We start from the raw sequence: 19,318 nt of genomic DNA, 5'->3' as shown, positions 1-19,318 counted from the left end.
ATTAAAACAAAAATATATGGTTAGCATTGTAAGCATTGCATACATTTAATAGACCAGCAAGTGCAATAAACAGCAGAAGGCAACAGCGAACACTTTGCTCATCTTTGGCAGCTAACCAAAATAGGCCTTATTATATACATGGGGTACATACATAGAACACTGCAGCACAACCTACCCTCAATAACAAACGACTTACTAAATGTGAAATCTTTTTTTCTTTCAAAAAAGTAAAAAAGTTAAACCTAGCCAGATATCTTTCCAACCATGAAATCACCAGGTGCCACAGTAACTCGCAACAGACACTTACCATACTGCTTTAACACAGATAAGAGGACACCAACTACAAGCCAGCCATTATAAGAAAAAATATTAAAGCACACAACAGCATACGCCTATTTACAGTTTCACAGTTGTACAATTCATGAGTCCACATTCCATTTCTAACTTCAATGAATGTCATACACTCCTAAATCACAGTTAAAGCTCAGATGTGATTACAAATGCATAATAGGTTTAAATACTGCACTTTGAATATTCAAATATGTTGTAACATTCAGGCTAGGGCTACACAGTGACTGGTCGCGCAACTTCACGTGCAAAAAAAAAAAAAAGTGTTCAACTACTTTAGGGTGCAATTTGGCCGAGAATTGCATGATTTAGGATTTCAATACCCGTTAAAAAACGACCAAAAAATATATTTGGTGACAAGTCGCAGGTGAGTAGCAAGTGACTGGCAGCAAACTATACTGGAAAAGCTGCTTGTAAGTTGTGTCCTGCAAGCAAACAAAGCAGCAGAAGCTTCACTACAGTACATGTGTAGTAACGCGACCACATTGACAATCATTACTTGCTTGGTTTCATGCAGTTAGAGGACCTTTCATGAGTCCAGACATTATGAAATAAGTTGGGGGTTGTCTAGTGCATAATTCATGGATGCAATATTGCTTACTAGTGTCTGTACGGCGCTGTGTTCTCCTGCTGTGCCCCTGTTCACTTCTCCCACCTGGTATGCAAATTAATATCATCGGTACAGGGAGGAGACACCCATTGAGAAACCCTGGTGTCTCCTCCTCCCTGTACCGATTATATTCATTTGCATACCAGGTAGGAGAAGTGAACAGGGGCACAGCGGGAGAACGGAGCGCCGTACAGACACACTAGTAAGCGATATTACATCCATGAATTATGCCCTATACAACACCCTAATTATTTCATAATGCCTGGACCCATGAAAGAACCTCTTTAAAAGGTCACTGTGTTTCCCTAGTCTTAAAGCATAAAGCTTGCGATACATTTGCACAACGTCAGTCCCAACAAATGGAACTAGATTCTAGAAACCCCCCAAAAGTTCCCTATATGATTTGGTAAGAGAGAAATGCCATAACTTTCGGAGGCACTGGCAGCTTTTGAACATGATTTGTAGTCATGACTCTTCTTATTGCCATACGACACAAGTGCTGAAGGCTGGAAACATAAGTGGGTGTAGCCCAGAAGTGTACGTTGCCATCCTGAGTTCTGTCAAAGAAAACCGCAAGTTAAATTGCGTAAAAAGGAAGCATTTCCAGCTAGACGCTCAAAATCCAAATACAATGTACTATCATCTTACCCAGCAGCTAGAACACTGCCGTCAGTAGAAAAGGCACAGCAAAGACCTTTATTTAGAGGTGCAGCTTCAACAGGGTGTGACTGATCAATACGCCAAAATCTCACCAACCTGCAATGATATATTTAAAATTGTGAGATCATTTGTAAATTAAGAAATACATTTTGTTGAAGGTTTTATATTGAAGTGACAATGCTTATGATGTTACCAAGTCACAAAAAAGGTACAGAAACAATGAAAAGAAAAGTACATGCGTTACAACACTAAGTAATGCTTAAGGCAAATCAGGAAAGTTAAAATATGCAAAGTTATTTATATATATAAAAAATAAAAAAAGTTAACTTACTTATCATCGGCAATGCTTGCAATATGTACCCCATCGTGGCTAAATGAGACTGATCTCACCCAGCGACCATTATCTCCCCCTGCAAATATAGGCGTTGGAGGGGGAAATAAGTGCCTGAAATGAGCAAACAAAATAATAATCATGCACCATTTCAATATACAACTGGATTTAAGAAAGGAAGCATTCTGCAAAACCTATGGGTTATACATTTATTTATTTTTTTTTACACGATTGAGAACACAAAATAGTTATGAATCAACGTTTGACATATTTGGGCAACAGATACAATGGCCTACATTTACTAATGTGGTGTAACTGAGCATTTAATGTAAAATGCTTAGAAATTTCATGCACGTCACAATGTTGCAGTTCTATTAATGAAACACATGAGCAAGAATAATTCACTGTGCCTCATCCAACAAGGGGAGGACCTTAGCGGGTTGTTGGTTTCCTATGTTGATGACATATCCTCAGGATAAGGCCTCATGCACACGACCGTTCTGCATCCGTTGCTCCGTTCTGAGGCCCAGCCAAAAAAAATATAAAATATAGCATGTCCTATTCTTGTCCGTTTTGCGGACAATAGGCATTTCTACAATGGGCTGCCCATTTCGTTCCGCAAATTGCACACAGACTGCTTCCGTTTTTTGCAGATCCGGACTGCAAAAAAATAAATAATTTAATCGGCACGGTCGTGTGCATGTAGCCCCAATCAATATCAGATCAAGGGGGGAGGAGGGGGGGTCCGACTCCTGGAACCCGTCGATAGAAAATCCATTAATAAAGCAAGTTAGAAAAAGTTCTATTAGGGCATTGGGGGACATCTTATTAAAACTTTACTCAAAAGGTTCAGTTACTCTTTAAGAAATTTAATTTTAGGATTTACATACCCAAATTCAAAAAGAATAGACCCAATATGGGGATCCCAGACGTATACTCTGGTATCATAAGATGCAGTAGCTAACAAAGCTCCATCAGGAGAGAATTCACAAGCTACCACATCATTGAAGTGTCCTTCTAGCTTACGGATCATAGTATATTTATCCATGTCCCACAGAAAAACCTAAAAGTAAAACACAGTGGTTATAGTCTATGAAATGGAAACCTCAAACAGACAAATCAAGGAAACTAAGACTACAAAAATTACTATTAAAATAAGAAAATTACATTACTTGCTCAGTGTCATACCCAGTATATTAATGGGATAACTTTACATAGAGTAAGCATGCAAAAAAAAATTAAAAAACTTAAAATAAGCTCAAGTTAAAAATGTTAAGGCTAAAAGCAAGTTCTATAAAATGCACAATATAAAAACAAATGAGTTCAGTTTGCTTTTAAGGCTACAAGGTGACAGTTGGGTTCTGCATTACAACCCGTTTGTAAAGTATAGGTCTAACGATATAAACAGAATAGAAATTATCATATGGTTACTCCAGTAATACCCCCTTTGATAGAATAAGTTCACTGGTTTACAATAGGCTTGAATCACCAACGTGAGCCCAGGGAGAGAAACAGATACTGCAAGAAAAGAGAAAGTTGACAGCCAAAAGAAAACACTTTTGGCAAACAGACAATAACTAACAAATACACAAACTAAAATGTGTAGCAACATAAGGCTATATGGAGGATCAAGATACTTCATGGATATATGTGTGACTGGCAATGTTAGAAAACTAGGTTGAAGGAAATAGGAGCGGTTATTTTCATTATGTACAACATGGCTATATTCTATAATTAACAATTGCTTATTAGTTCATGAGAAACTTCCATGTAACTGGAGTAGTAAGAATAAAGCAATTATGACCTTAGTCTTAATAAATAAAAACAATATTAAAATGAAAATAAAATAAATACAATAGCTAAAATAAAGTAAAGAAAGAAAAAGCAGAAAGTGGACATCAACCAGCACCTGCGTACGTACAGTACACCTTGCAGTCGATTGCAAGGTTACTTCGTCCTGCGGCATTGGTCGTCCCCAGCCTGGTAGCCAGAGATGCCACTCTCTGCCCAGCTAACACCACTGTGCTCTCCTTTGTGTGGTGCCAACTTAACCTCAATCACACCCATATTGCTGCCACCACCTGTGACAGGGAAAGCAAGAAGCTTATGGAAAACACACAACCTACAATAGCAATGTCTTAAACAAGAACGTCAACATCCATATAGGCTAACTTTAAAGGTGTTAACTGCTCCTTCTGAGAAAGGTCGTTACGCACAAAATGCTCAATCTAATTACAATTGCATTTAAAAATCTGCGTTTTTTAACTAGTCATTTAATTATAATTAATGCATTAGTGCCATAAGGGCAAATTGCAGGAGCAGCGCCTGCCCTGTTTTTTAGAGACAGCAGCAGGTCATAATGTAAAATATGGCAAATGTAAATGCAATAATATATCACTGGTATTACTATACAAAGTGCATTTCCAGAACCATATGCTATAGACTCAAATTCTAATTATATTAGCATATGCAAAGCAAGGTATGAGGCCAATGACAGCGAATGGATTCTGGCATATTACTCATTAAAGGATTCTGAAATGGACTGGCTTGCCGAAAGCGGTGCAAGTTATGATTATTTTTGCCAGCTAACACTTTCAGCAAGTTCTATCATGCATCATTAGGCTTTTATCAGTGGGCCAAAATCATTAACGACACTGAGCACAGCCTCAGTTAATACTCCTTGATAGGACATTAAAATCTAAAAAAAATAAAAATAAATGAGGAACTTTGAAACCTACAGCTTTCCCAGCGCCAACGGAACACAACATTAAGGAGTCGGGGGAGAACGTGCAGCAATACACCCAGTGCTGGTGCCCCCTTAACACTTTCATCATATTGCCTAAAAGACACAACAGTTCATTATTGCAATTTCCAAAAGAAACAAAAAATAAAATAAATTCAAATATAAAGACAGGCACAACAAATTTACATTTAGTAATAAAACCAACTTGTATCCTCAAAGCAAATATTTGTCAGTCTTTATGGCACTAACCAGACACCTGCAATTTACTGGATGAACCACTTCCCCCAACTGAAAAAAAAAAAAAAAAAATGGAATTTTCACCCACAATTTAGCACTAGCATTATCTACTTAGTGCTACACAGTTTTTTGGGAGCACAATGCACTCTAATCTCTAGTGGCTTGGGCATGTCTGCAGGGAGCTTGCAGCCACAAATCCACATGTTACATATGGATTTTCTGTGTATTTTATGCTGTGCATTGCAAAGGATGCAATCTGCAATGGAATTTCACAGTATAAGGCCTTATTCACACGTCCGTTGTTTCTTTCCTGATCTGTTCCGTTTTTTGCGGACCAGATCTGGACCCATTCATTTTCAATGGGTCCTGAAAAAAAATGATTTTTTAATTTTTTTTTCCGGACCCATTGAAAATGAGTGGGTCCAGATCTGTTCCACAAAAAACGGAACAGATCAGGAAAGAAACAACGGACGTGTGAATAAGGCCTAAATTGACATGTTGTGGATCTAAAATCCACACTGCAGGGCAATTTACACAGCGGATTTTTTTTTGCGGCCACATGTCAGATTTTCCCAAGCTAAAGTTCCTGTATTATCTTGAACAAGTATTAAAGGGGTTGTCCAGGTTCAGAGCTAAACTCGGACATCCCTCCATTTTCACCCTGGCAGCCCCCCTGACATGAGCATCGGAGCAGTTCATGCTCAGATGCTCTCCTTTGCCCTGCGCTAAATTGCACAGGGCAAAGGCATTTTTAGGAGTTCCAGTGACGTACCGGGGCTCTCCATGGGGCTGACAGGAACCCCGGGGACGTTACCGGCACTGATGGGCGGGATTTAGCTCTGCCCTACCCAGTAAAACGACTAGGGCAGAGCTAAAGCCCGCCCCTCAGAGCCGGTGATGTCACCGAACACACTGCCAGGCGGAAGTTACCGCCCGGCAGTGTGTTATTGAAAACAAAAAAGCCTGTGCCCTGCGCGATCTAGTGCAGGGCACGGGAGCGCATCGGAGCACGAGATGCTCCGATGCTAGCCTCAGGGCGGCTGCCTGGGTGAAAAAAAAAGGGTATGTCCGGGTTCAGCTCTGAACCCGGACAACCCCTTTAAGGATGCAAACAGGCTAACTGACAGTGTCAGGGTAGGTTCATAATCAGGCTTTTAGTGGCGTTTTGTACATTTTTTTTGCATTAAAATCGGCTCCAGACTGGTGTAAAGCAGAACTGGCTTAGTTGCCCATAGCAGCCAATCAGATGCCACCTTTAATTTTTCAGAGCTCATTTGGAAAATGAAAGGTGGAATCTGGTTGCTATGGGCCAGTTCTCCCCCATCAGGTCTAAGATTTGGCGTTTAGGCATTTTTTGTAAGGAATAAAAACAGCAGAAGGGAAAAATAAATAAATAAATAAATAAATAAATTCCCATTTGCTTTTATGGTTGAAATTTTTCAAGCCAAATGTGTGTAGGGGCACTAGTAGAGTCAACTGCTAGGCTATAAGTTGCCATATAGCAGGGCATCTAGGAATTTTTACATATACCTGGCTACCCCATTTGCTTTGTTTTACCAACATCTCATTGAGATATCCTCACTTACCATCAAGCAATTCAATGACAATACGTCACATAAAAACAGGCGCAGAATGCAAACATGATTAACATGAACAGGGAGGGCTCAGGACTTCACACAGTTGCATTATGTAAGTATGTGAATATACAAATATATTTGGAAGCATACCATCATCCTTTAGGTCCCAGACCCTGAGAGTTTTGTCTCTGGAAGCAGAAACCAGTTTAAGGCTGCCATCCGGGGCAAAAGTCAAATCTCTAACAATTTCGGTATGATCCATCAGATTAAGGAGGAGCTTCCCTAAGGAAAACAAACAGAAGAATTAAGATACAAGTGTACATGCCAGATGGTGAAGAAATATTTTACAAAACTTAAACTATTGTGTAATTTTTCAGAATAAGTTGCTGTGTGTATACAGTAAAGGGGGAATAACAGCATGTCTGGTCATTATAGGACTTCTATTTGGCAGTTTGTCCCTGTAGTAGTGGGCAGGGAATAGCTGTATCATGTCTACCCATATGCAGGAGAAACTGCTCCTTAACTTTTAGGCCAGCCTCACAAGGAGCAATAATAATGGAGATCATTGCACAGTGGAATTAAAGTGGTTGTCTAGCTGCCAATATTGGTGACCCATCGTCAGGATGGGTCATCAATATCAGACTGGCAAGGGGATGGAGTGGGTATTTGTAATTACACCAAGACTGATACTGGAGATACAATATGAAAACAGCTCCTTTCAGCACAGTTGTCAATAACTAAAGGTATAAAGTGCATCGCCTCGTGTTTGCCTTCCTTTCAGTCCAGGTTATCGGTCTGATTAATATGTAAACAGTAAGCATAAAAAGTTTATCACGTAACCTTTAAAAGTCTTTAGACTCTTCTGCAAACACTTCTGGTTTGTAGTTTCATTTCTAGCTTGGACCTAAAAGGCCAGTTTCAGACACCATGAATAGAGCTGCAAGACCTGAAATCCACAGGGATGTGCTGACGCAACCTTACATCAGCATAGGGTTCTATGGTGATCCAAGGTCCATTCAGAAGAACTACTAGGGGTCCAGGGTTTTGTAGCAGTAGTACATCTGTTAATATGATCATATTATGGGTGTCTGAACCAAGCCTAAAGGGTGGTACTAAAAGCAGGAATAGGGACACTGAACATAATTCCATTAACACCAAGATGGCATCAGAAGCTTTGAGTGAAGTTACCTGTCTGACTGTCCTCTCACAAGCATGTCCACTGGCAACCAAAACAAATGCCAAGCAGCCACCCAATCTAACTTGCTAATGTCATGCATTTATTGGGCAGTGGGTCTACGACAAGAGGCTATACAGCACTTGCAAAAGTAACTCCCAGGAATAGGAATGATACGCTGGAAGCTCTTGAGAAACTCAGGTTGGCGACCATTATACAAGAGTATCTGAAGGACAACTGAATAATTATGTTTACACAACTGCATAGCTGTAGATAAGAAAGTTGCTCAAGAAGAAATTATAGTTTGTAACAACTTAAAAGGGGTTGTCCGACACAAACATTTACAGGTGACCAGGCATGGTGTAAAAATGAGTCTCCCCTGGTCAGAGGGACCCAGTTCCAACAGCACAGCTACTATTCCCTGCCAGATCAAAAGTATGACATGTTGCCTACATGCATGGCATTGCTGCCAGCCAAACTATGGTCTCATCAGTGACATTCACAGGAAGAGCATGTGGCCACCGAGGGAGGCTCCCCACACATCTGTATACAGTGGGGGAAATAATTATTTGACCCCTCACTGATTTTGTAAGTTTGTCCAATGACAAAGAAATGAAAAGTCTCAGAACAGTATCATTTCAATGGTAGGTTTATTGTAACAGTGGCAGATAGCACATCAAAAGGAAAATCGAAAAAATAACTTTAAATAAAAGATAGCAACTGATTTGCATTTCATTGAGTGAAATAAGTATTTGAACCCTCTAACAAAAAAAGACTTAATACTTGGTGGAAAAACCCTTGTTTGCAAGCACAGAGGTCAAACGTTTCTTGTAATTGATGACCAAGTTTGCGCACATTTTAGGAGGAATGTTGGTCCACTCCTCTTTGCAGATCATCTCTAAATCCCTAAGGTTTCGAGGCTGTCTCTGTGCAACTCTGAGCTTGAGCTCCCTCCATAGGTTTTCGATTGGATTAAGGTCCGGAGACTGACTAGGCCACTCCATGACCTTAATGTGCTTCTTCTTGAGCCACTCCTTTGTTGCCTTTGCTGTATGTTTTGGGTCATTGTCGTGCTGGAACACCCATCCACGACCCATTTTCAGTTTCCTGGCAGAGGGAAGGAGGTTGTCGCTCAGGATTTCACGATACATGGCTCCGTCCATTTTCCCGTTTATGCGAATAAGTTGTCCTGTGCCCTTAGCAGAAAAACACCCCCAAAGCAAAATGTTTCCACCCCCATGCTTGACGGTGGGGACGGTGTTTTGGGGGTCATAGGCAGCATTTTTCTTCCTCCAAACACAGCGAGTTGAGTTAATGCCAAAGAGCTCTATTTTGGTCTCATCAGACCACAGCACCTTCTCCCAGTCACTCTCTGAATCATTCAGGTGTTCATTGGCAAACTTCAGACGGGCCTGCACATGTGCCTTCCTGAGCAGGGGGACCTTGCGAGCCCTGCAGGATTTTAATCCATTGCGGTGTAATGTGTTTCCAATGGTTTTCTTGGTGACTGTGGTCCCTGCTAATTTGAGGTCATTAACTAACTCCTCCCGTGTAGTTCTAGGATGCTTTTTCACCTTTCTCAGAACCATTGACACCCCACGAGGTGAGATCTTGCGTGGAGCCCCAGAGCGAGGTCGATTGATGGTCATTTTGTGCTCCTTCCATTTTCGAACAATCGCACCAACAGTTGTCACCTTCTCTCCCAGCTTCTTGCTAATGGTTTTGTAGCCCATTCCAGCCTTGTGCAGGTCTACAATTTTGTCTCTGACATCCTTGGACAGCTCTTTGGTCTTTCCCATGTTGGAGAGTTTGGAGTCTGCTTGATTGATTGATTCTGTGGACAGGTGTCTTTTATACAGGTGACTAGTTAAGACAGGTGTCCTTAATGAGGGTGACTAATTGAGTAGAAGTGTCTAACCACTCTGTGGGAGCCAGAACTCTTAATGGTTGGTAGGGGTTCAAATACTTATTTCACTCAATGAAATGCAAATCAGTTGCTATCTTTTATTTAAAGTTTTTTTTTCGATTTGCTATCTGCCACTGTTACAATAAACCTACCATTGAAATGATACTGTTCTGAGACTTTTCATTTCTTTGTCATTGGACAAACTTACAAAATCAGTGAGGGGTCAAATAATTATTTCCCCCACTGTAGGTAAATACTTACAGCCCCCATGAAATAGCAATTCTGCTACATCTTTTCTTAGAACTCTGCATTGTACTGTTCCTGTAAAAATTACTCCTAGAAATGTACAAACTGACAATAGGGGCGTTACACTCCACATGTCAAAAGACATAGGTTTCAGCACTAACCGGACAGTGTGCGACTGCAGGGACACCCCCCCAACTAGTAACGGTCTTTATACAACAAAAACAAAACGTGCCAACAATTGGGGTTCAGAATTGTTGCATTATTGGAAATATAACTATTTACTAAAGCACAAAAGTCTGGAGAGATGACAGGTCCTTTCAGAAGCCACATCGCGTACAAATTATATAAAAATAAAGCAGGACTTCTGGCCATCAGTCAATGGCCTCTGCAGGTTTTCTACTGGGTGCAGCAGCGCTCGCCTGTTAATATAGTAAGGCATATTTTACACGGATCACTGGTGAGCAAGGTCTTATTGTTCATGGTGGAAAGTCAGCAATCCAATTAGAAAGTGGGCCAAGATCATTTTCCAATGACTAATTATAGGGCATCAAAACAAATAATTTCTTAAACAATTAGATAGGGCCGCTCACCAGGCACTTCATCACAATTCTGGAACACTGCCTGCCTTCTATCCAAGAACATTATGTACATAGAGTTCCAACAAATTAATAGATGGCTGGCTCACAGTAACAATTAATAATAAACAGTTAAAAAAAATATAAACATAAAATAAGAGAAGGCGTCTCGGTCCTTTTTTTATTGCATTAACATGCGGAGATCACGCATGCAACATTAAGGGTACTTTCACACTAGCGTTTTTTTGTTTTTTTTCCCCCAACACAGAGTTCCATCCTAGGGGCTCTATACCAGAAAAGAACTGATCAGTTTTATCCCCATGCATTCTGAATGGAGAGCAATCTGTTCAGGATGCATCAGGATGTCTTGAGTTCAGTCTTTTTGACTGATCAGGTTATATACTTTACAGTTCAGCGATTGTGCCAATATTCCAAGTTGTGGTACCGTCCACTCATATACTTTGGTAAGGCCTCTTTCACACTTGCGTTGTCCGGATCCGTCGTGCACTCCATTTGCCGGAGGTTCCCGCCGGATCCGTAACAACGCAAGTGAACTGAAAGCATTTGAAGACGGATCCGTCTTCAAAATGCGTTCAGTGTTACTATGGCACCCAGGACGCTATTAAAGTCCTGGTTGCCATAGGGGGAGCGGTATACTTACAGTCCGTGCGGCTCCCTGGGCGCTCCAGAATGACGTCAGAGCGCCCCATGCGCATGGATGACGTGATCCATGTGACACGTCATCCATGAGCATGGGGCGGCCTGACTTCACTCTAAAGCGCCCCGGGAGCCGCACGGACGGCAAGTATACTGCTCCTCCGCTCCCCACTACACTTTACCATGGCAACCAGGACTTTAGCGTCCTGGAAGCCATGGTAACCATTCAGAAAAAGCTAAACGTCAGATCCGGTAATGTGCCAAAACGACGTTTAGCTTAAGGCCGGATCCGGATTAATGCCTTTCAATGGGCATTAATTCCAGATCCAGCCTTGCGGCAAGTGTTCAGGGTTTTTGGCCGGAGCAAAAAGCGCAGCATGCTGCGGTATTTTCTCCAGCCAAAAAAACTTTCCGTTCCGGAAATGAAGGCATCCTGAACGGATTTCTCTCCATTCAGAATGCATTGGGATAATCCTGATCAGGATTCTTCCGGCATAGAGCCCCGACGACGGAACTCTATGCCGGAACCCAACAACACAAGTGTGAAAGAGCCCTAAGAGTGAAATAACTCAAACCGATGTCTGACGCTTGCAGTATACAAGGAGAGTTTTTCAATTGTATATGATCACTGTTCTTGTCAAAGAACAGTGATCATAGACATTTGAAAAACCCTCCTTGTATACTGCAAGCGTAAGAACAGAGCCCTGAAAGATCTCTGAAGTCTGGCATGGGTAAGTTTGCAAAGCGCATGTGTGAAGATATCCCAGCCGGTACAGCAAGCGCAGGAAGACAGAGTCTGGTAAGAGTGAAATAACTCAAAGTATATAAGAGTGGACAATACCAGAGACAGAGACATATCTCTATCACACATTTGGCCGATTCATTGAACTGCATCTTTTAAACAATAGAAAGAGCCTCTGTATTATACAATAGCTCGGGATTAATGTGACCGATACCAGCGTACATCCTAACAAATAGGAGAGGACTTAAAGAGGACCTTTCACTAGTTTAAAAACTAACTATATATCAGTGGGCAGAGCGGCGCCCAGGGGTCCCCCTGCACTTACTAGTATGTCTGGGCGCCGCTCCGTTCGCCCGGTATAGGCTCCGGTGTGTGCAGCTCCCTCTGTTGTACTGGGCGGAGTTTTTGTATTAGGGTTGTCCCTTGCTGCAGCGCTGGCCAATTGTAGCGCACAGCTCATAGCCTGGGACTGTATTTATATTTTTTAAACTATAAGTTATTGTATCTTATTAAATAGATATGTTACTGTGAGCCAGCCATCTTTTAATTTGCATTTCTTAATCACACAAAAAAAAAAAAAAAAAAAAGAAGAAGAGGATGTCAACTACTGAGTAAGTGGAATTACTCTCTCATTAAAGCTGTAGGAGCTTAGCATTCCGGAGAGTGGTACTAGTCACAGGAGGTTACACTTCTTGGCCACAGCAGTGTTTTGAAAACACATGACGGACACCTCACCGCTGCAGCCAGTCAAACAGGATGTGTTGACTGGACCGAGACCGTGGAGGCAGGTAAGTATGCCTCCTCCAGAGGTCCAGCCACATGGATTGGGAAGAGGGCGTTTGCCTGAAAGACGCCCCTAAATTATATTGCCTGCATGTAATAAGTGTTACTGTCTTGTCAACTACCTGTATAAACATCCCATATCTTGATCCGCCCATTGCTCAGCCCTGTAGCAAGCAGCAGCTGGTCTTGACCAAACTTGAAGCGGTGCCATTCTATATTCACACAGCTACTCTGTTTTTCTGGTACAGATGATCCAAATGCCAGACTCCAGACAATGTCCCCGCAGTCTATGGAATGCTCTTGAGGCCTGCTTCTTTGTGCGGCATCGCTGTTCTGTCTCGATAGTCTTCCAGTTGTCAAGTTTACAATGTTCTTTGTACTGCCAGCAGCACTGAAGAGGAAGGAGAGAGTTAACTGAAAAACCCCTCAGACAATAAGGGCTCCTGCACACGACTTCTGTGTATAAAGACCACCACAATACTCTGCCTGATCTGACAGACCCCATAAACTTAGAAGGCCTTCAATCTATCTGATGGGAAGAATAGCGTTGCATGCTGCATTAGGCTACTTTCACACTAGCGGCAGGACGAATCCGACAGGCTGTTAACACTGTCTGATCCGTCCTGCCACTATAATGGGGGCGGAGCTCCGACGCAGCACGGCAAAAGGCCGTCGGACTAGAAGTACTGCATGTCCGACTTTAGTCCGGCAGCCTCTCACCGCGAACTGAAGTGCTGCGCCGGAGCTCCGCCCCCATTATAGTCAATGGGGACGGAGCGGCGGTCCGGCGAAATAGCGGCAGGACGGACCCGACAGGGTGAACAGCCTGTCGGATCCGTCCTGCCGCTAGTGTGAAAGTACCCTTATTCTTTCCATGAAATCTGCTGAGACTGCTCAGTGTAAACCGAGCCTAAGTACTGCAATAGTAATAGAAGCACCAACCTTAAAGGGGTTGTCTCACTGCAGCAAATGTCATTTATCATGCAGAGAAAGTTCATTCATTAGCTTGATTCATTTCTCCATCACATTATAGACTGTCTCCAGGGGTTATGACCACCTCGCAGTCCAGCAGCGGTGGTCGTGCTTGTACACTATAGGTAAAGGTGCCATCTCTGTGTATAGGCCGCAGCAGCTGCTCCCATCACAGTGCATTAGTAAGAGCCTTGTATTAACTTTCTCTACTCTATAAATGCCATTTACTTAAGTGAGACCACCCCTTTAAAAGTGCTATCTAGTTTCAGGAGGAAACCAGGTGACCTTTGGGATCTGCCTGCAAGAAAGTAGTTGCTCATTACTAATCTGGCAGATAGTGCCATCGCAAGGAGCCCAGTGATTGGCTGCAGCGGTCACATGTTGATGCGACATCAACACTGCAGTGGGGTAAACAGAGCCCAGCCAGTAGAACCAGACTGACAGCACGGGATCTGCCAGGTATTAGGGTACTTTCACACTTGTGGCAGAGGATTCCAGCAGGCAGTTCCGTCATATACAAACTGATGGCATCTGTCAGACTGATCAGGATCCAGATCCTGACCCGTCTGACAAATGCATTGAAATGCCGGATCCGTCTCTCCGGTGTCATCTGGAAAAACGGATCAGTTTTGCCTGAACAGTCGGGGCTGGATCTGGCATTAATGCATGTCAATGGGAAAAAAAATGCCCGATCCGGCATTCAGGCAAGTGTTCCAGAATTTTGGACGGAGATAAAACCGCAGCATGCTGCGGTATTATCTCAGTCCTGAAAAGTCAAAAAGACTGAACTGAAGACATCCTGAACGGATTACTCTCCATTCAGAATGCATTAGGATAAAACTGATCAGTTCTTTTCCGGTATAAAGCCCCTAGGATGGAGCTCTATGCCGGAAAAGAAAAACGTTTTGGCTTGCAGTTTGCGAGATCCGTTCAGGGCTCTCACAAGCGGTCCAAAATGGATCAGTTTTTGCCCTAATGAATTCTGAATGGAAAAGGTTCCGTTCAGAATGCCTCAGTTTCCATCAGAGACTTGCAGCGCTTTGGTGTCGGTCTGATAAAACTGAGCCAAACGGATCCACCCTTACACACAACGTAAGTCAATGGGGATGGATCAGTTTTCTATGACAAATGAAAAATTATCCATCCTCTATTGACTTTCAATAGTGTTCAAGACAGATCCGTTTTGGCTATGTTAAAGATAATCAGAACGGATCCGTTCTGAACGGATTCAGACGGTTGTATTATCTGAACGGATCCGTCTGTGCAGATCCATGACGGATCTGCACCAAACGCGATTGTGAAAGTAGGGGTACTTTCACTCGTGGTTTGGGCGGATCTGCAAAAACAGATCAGTTACAATAATACAAGCGCATGCATCTGTCATGAACGGATCTATTTGTATTATCTTTAACATAGCCAAGGCAGATCCGTCATGAACTCCATTGAAAGTCAATGGGAGACTGATCAGTTTTCTATTGTGCCAGATTGTGTCATAGAAAACGGATCTGCTCCCACTGAATTACATTGTGTGCCAGGACGGTTTGGCTCAGTTTCGTCAGACGGACACCAAAATGCGGCAAGCAGTGTTTTGGTGTCCACCTCCAGAGCGGAATGGAGACTGAACGGAGGCAAACTGATGCATTCTGAGCGGATCCGTTTCCATTCAGAATGCATTAGGGCAAAACTGATCCGTTTTGGACCGCTTGTGGGAGCCCTGAACGGATCTCACAAACGGAAAGGCAAAACGCCAGTGTGAAAGTAGCCTAAGTGATGATCAATTCTTTACCTGCAGGCGGATCCCAAGCGTAGCCCGTTTTCCACCTGAAACTGGACAGCCCATTTAAAGCATTCAGCGTCTAACATGAGCTGCTAATTCAGATGTGTCCGCAAGTTTCTGGAGTTCCTACAAGTGAAGATATGCAAGATCATGTGGGGTTTTCTGGACCGCTGCCAGGTATACCACTAAAAGGGTCTAGAGTCTGCTTATCCCAGGTCCAAAGAGACAGGAGACAGAATGTGGGGGGGGGGGGGGGGGCGGAATATATCACACCCTGCACACCAGAATTAAAGCTTCAAAACCTCAAACTGGGGAATTTTGACTTTTTAGAGTTACTTGTGCCGATAACGTAACTTTTTGGTTACGTTAATTAGTTTCACTCGAGTCACTGACTTCAAAAAAAAAAGTCAAACTCCCTCCAGTGGGAGGAGGTGATAAAAACTGGAGTATCGTTTATAGATCAAAGTGTTAGGTTTAAAGATGAGCCAAATTTAATAGGCAACGTGCACAGATTGAGAAATCTGCATAGCACGTTTAGTGTACTCCATTTTATTTGTAAGGCTATGTTCACATGTCGGCTGTAGAGTCCATTGAAAATACATGTTGGGAGTATTCCCCGATGAATACTGTTAAAGGGTTTCTGTCATGAGAAATAACGTTCTGTAGCTGACTGACATTAGCGATGTGCTGATGTCAGCAGTACATAACAGTATGCTTTATAACTCCCTGCCGCAGTTCTCAAAATATGCTAATGAGCCTCTAGGTGCTATTAGGGCGTTGCTTCAGCACCTAGAGGCTCAGTCCACTCACCCTTTGGCACCCCCAGGTCCAGTTGATTGACTGGCGAGTTCTCATCGTCCCGTAAATCCCGCACCGCACGTTTAGTATTAGGCGCAGGCATAGTGAGTGAAGCCGGCAGCAGGAGCGCGTCCCTTCACTCACTGCGCCGAATACTAAACGGGCTGTGCAGGATTTACGGGACGATGGGGAGAACTCGAAAGTCAATCAAGTGGACCTGGGCGTGCCAAAGGGTGAGTGGACTGAGCCTCTAGGTGCTGAAGCAACGCCCTAATAGCACCTAGAGGCTCATTAGCATATTTTAAGAGAACGGCGGCAGGGAGTTATAAAGCATACTGTTATGTACTGCTGACATCAGCACATCGCTAATGTCCGTCAGCTATATAAAGGGTTTCTGTCATGGGAAATAACGTTAAGTACTGCCACGTAGATCTGCCATTAACTCCCGCTGTAAAAGCTCTCATTTTTTTACTGAATAGGAACTCTTACATACACAGTAGTATTAACAGTATGATTACACACCCAATAAATGCCCAAAGGACACCACTTTAGCATAATCTGGGCATATACACTCAACACATATGCCCAACATGTAAATGTGAACAGAGCGATTTGCTCAAATACTTTTCCGCGCAGCATTAAAACGTATTGGTTCCGTGGAGCCAAAGTTGTCTTGTTACTGTATTCATATCTGTGCATTTTAAAAGATATTTAAAATAGCACTCCGAAATGGGCTTTGGTACTGGCTGGTACCTTGGTACCACAGCCCAGTTTGGATTGCTTTTTTAAATATGCAAAGAGGAATACAATAGGAATTAAAAGTCTCTGGAGTCAAACTTTGGCTCCACGGAGCCAATACATTGTAATGCTGTGCGGAAACAGCATTAAAATCAAAGTATTTGAATGAATTGACTTTGGAGCTATGATCTGAAGGTCGAGTCGCTCAAGCCTACCACTATGCGATTCGCATAAGGTAACGTCGCTCTAGTAATAAACTCAAAAGGCAGTCACACCCATTGCAAAATATAAGCTGCCAACCGTTTTAGGGTACTTTCACACTAGCGTTGCTGAATTCCGGCAGGCAGTTCCGTCTACCGGATCTGGCAATCTGCATGCAAACAGATTTGTAGACTGACCCGTCTCACAAATGCATTGCAATACAGGATCCGCCTCTCCGGAAAAACGGATCCGTTATTTATTTTTCATTTTTAAAAAGGTCTGCGCATGTGCAGACCGGATCCGCTAATGCAGCAATTTTAATGCCGGATTCGGCACTAATACAGGACAATGGAATATGAAAATATATATATATATATATATATATATATATATATATATATATATATATATATATATATATATATATATATATATATATATATATGATACAGCATTCTAGCAAGTGTTCAGGATTATTGGCCAGAGAAAAATGCAGCATGCTGCGGTATTTTCTCCATCCAAATAACGTAAAAGGACTGAACTGACGCATCCTGAACGGATCGCTTTCCATTCAGAATGCATTGGGGATAAAACTGATCTGTTCCCCCCCCCCCCCCCCCGGTATTGATCCCCTAGGACGGAACTCAATACCGGAAAGTGTGAAAGTACCCTATGCCAATGCATTGGGGAGTTTTATCCCTAATGCATTGGCAGTAAGGAACAAAACCTATCACCCATGCAGACTCTAGGGAACATACAACACGTTACTTACAAGTTTTTAAGGCACTGAGACCAAGGAACCAGTTTCACAATACGATGACCCTGAGACCAAGCAAAATAGGAGCCGTCTGGAGCGAAAGCCACTGTCCAATTTTCACGGCCATACTTCTGCTCGAACGGAGAAGTCAGTGATATCAGCTCCCCAATGCTCCGAGATCTTGCTAAAAGAGATCAAGGAAATGAGATATATATACATAAATCAGGATTAATGGGATGGTATGAATAACGCATGAAGAAAAGTATAAGAAAATGAACCCAGCATCTCACATCCTAGACCAAGGAGGATACTAGCCGGAGGGGAGTGCTGGACTGCTGGTGGATAGGCATGCGAGCCAGTGTGTGTGTGATATATATGGGGGATGGTAGGAAGAGGGAGGGTAGGGGGATGGGAAGGAATGAAGTGGTCTGGTTGGATGAGTGTCAGGCAGCAGAAATAGGTGAAGTAAATTCCACACACTGGTGGGGGAGGGCACAGACATGGGAAACAGCAGCTCTGACTACACCTTGACAAACCCAGTCATGTGATAGCAATAATAGAATGGAAGGACTGGAGGAGATCAACACCTTATAATTAAATTACGCCATACCCAGCATGTATTCGTATTTCCATCACCAGGCAAGACTACAACACATCCAGAGCCACCATGAGAAGAGAATATATAGAATGACCTTAAAAGGCCAGGATAATAAGACCCCCGACCACCAGGCAGCCCCTGGCTCTCCTCCATTCAGCAGCCATGAGAAGAGAATATACAGAAAGGTCAGGATAATAGCAGCCCCTGGCTCTCCATTCACCAGCCATGAGAAGAGAATATACAGAAAGTGCAGGATAATAAGACCCCCGACCACCAGGCAGCCCCTGGCTCTCCTCCATTCAGCAGCCATGAGAAGAGAATATACAGAAAGGTCAGGATAATAGCAGCCCCTGGCTCTCCATTCACCAGCCATGAGAAGAGAATATACAGAAAGTGCAGGATAATAAGACCCCCGACCACCAGGCAGCCCCTGGCTCTCCTCCATTCAGCAGCCATGAGAAGAGAATATACAGAAAGGTCAGGATAATAGCAGCCCCTGGCTCTCCTCCATTCAGCAGCCATGAAGCGCTGGAGGAGGCGCACGTCTGCCCGCGGACTCACCTATTTCATTTTCGTTTACAAAGTCGGGAAAGCTTGCCATCTAAATAGGAACCAGACGTCTAGGGAAGAAAGTCTCAGCGAATCCGGCTACAACAAACGACTGCACGACAACCAAACTGTACACCGCTTCCCTCCGCACCAACGCTCCCGACGCCTGCACTTCAAGCAACTGACTACAAAATGGCTCACACCGCCCGAAAAAAGTCCGGGGGCGGGGACGTGACATGACGTCACTACTCCAACAGCTGCCACAGAGGCGCTCGAGGCGTTGGCTGCTCTCCTGGGCTGAGAGGTTGATCACATGATCAGTCAGGGAAAGGGAGGGGC

At 43.1% G+C, this 19,318-nt stretch overlaps 1 protein-coding gene across 1 annotated transcript; it reads right to left on the bottom strand.

The window, feature by feature from the left end:
- Nucleotides 1-209: 209 nt before the first annotated feature.
- Nucleotides 210-19,180, bottom strand: WSB1 (WD repeat and SOCS box containing 1). Its single transcript, XM_040424876.1, has 9 exons — nt 18,992-19,180; nt 17,848-18,016; nt 12,712-12,980; nt 6,657-6,788; nt 4,688-4,788; nt 2,840-3,012; nt 1,950-2,063; nt 1,607-1,714; nt 210-1,515 (listed from the first exon to the last, which is right to left on the bottom strand). Exons 1-9 carry the CDS (start codon nt 19,029-19,031, stop codon nt 1,353-1,355), a joined length of 1,269 nt encoding a protein of 422 aa, XP_040280810.1. The 5' UTR covers nt 19,032-19,180; the 3' UTR covers nt 210-1,352.
- Between the last annotated feature and the right edge of the window lie 138 nt (nt 19,181-19,318).

This window comes from Bufo bufo, chromosome 3 (assembly GCF_905171765.1).
Source record: "Bufo bufo chromosome 3, aBufBuf1.1, whole genome shotgun sequence".
Lineage (NCBI taxonomy): Eukaryota > Metazoa > Chordata > Amphibia > Anura > Bufonidae > Bufo > Bufo bufo.
This window is presented reverse-complemented; position numbering and strand designations above follow the sequence as displayed.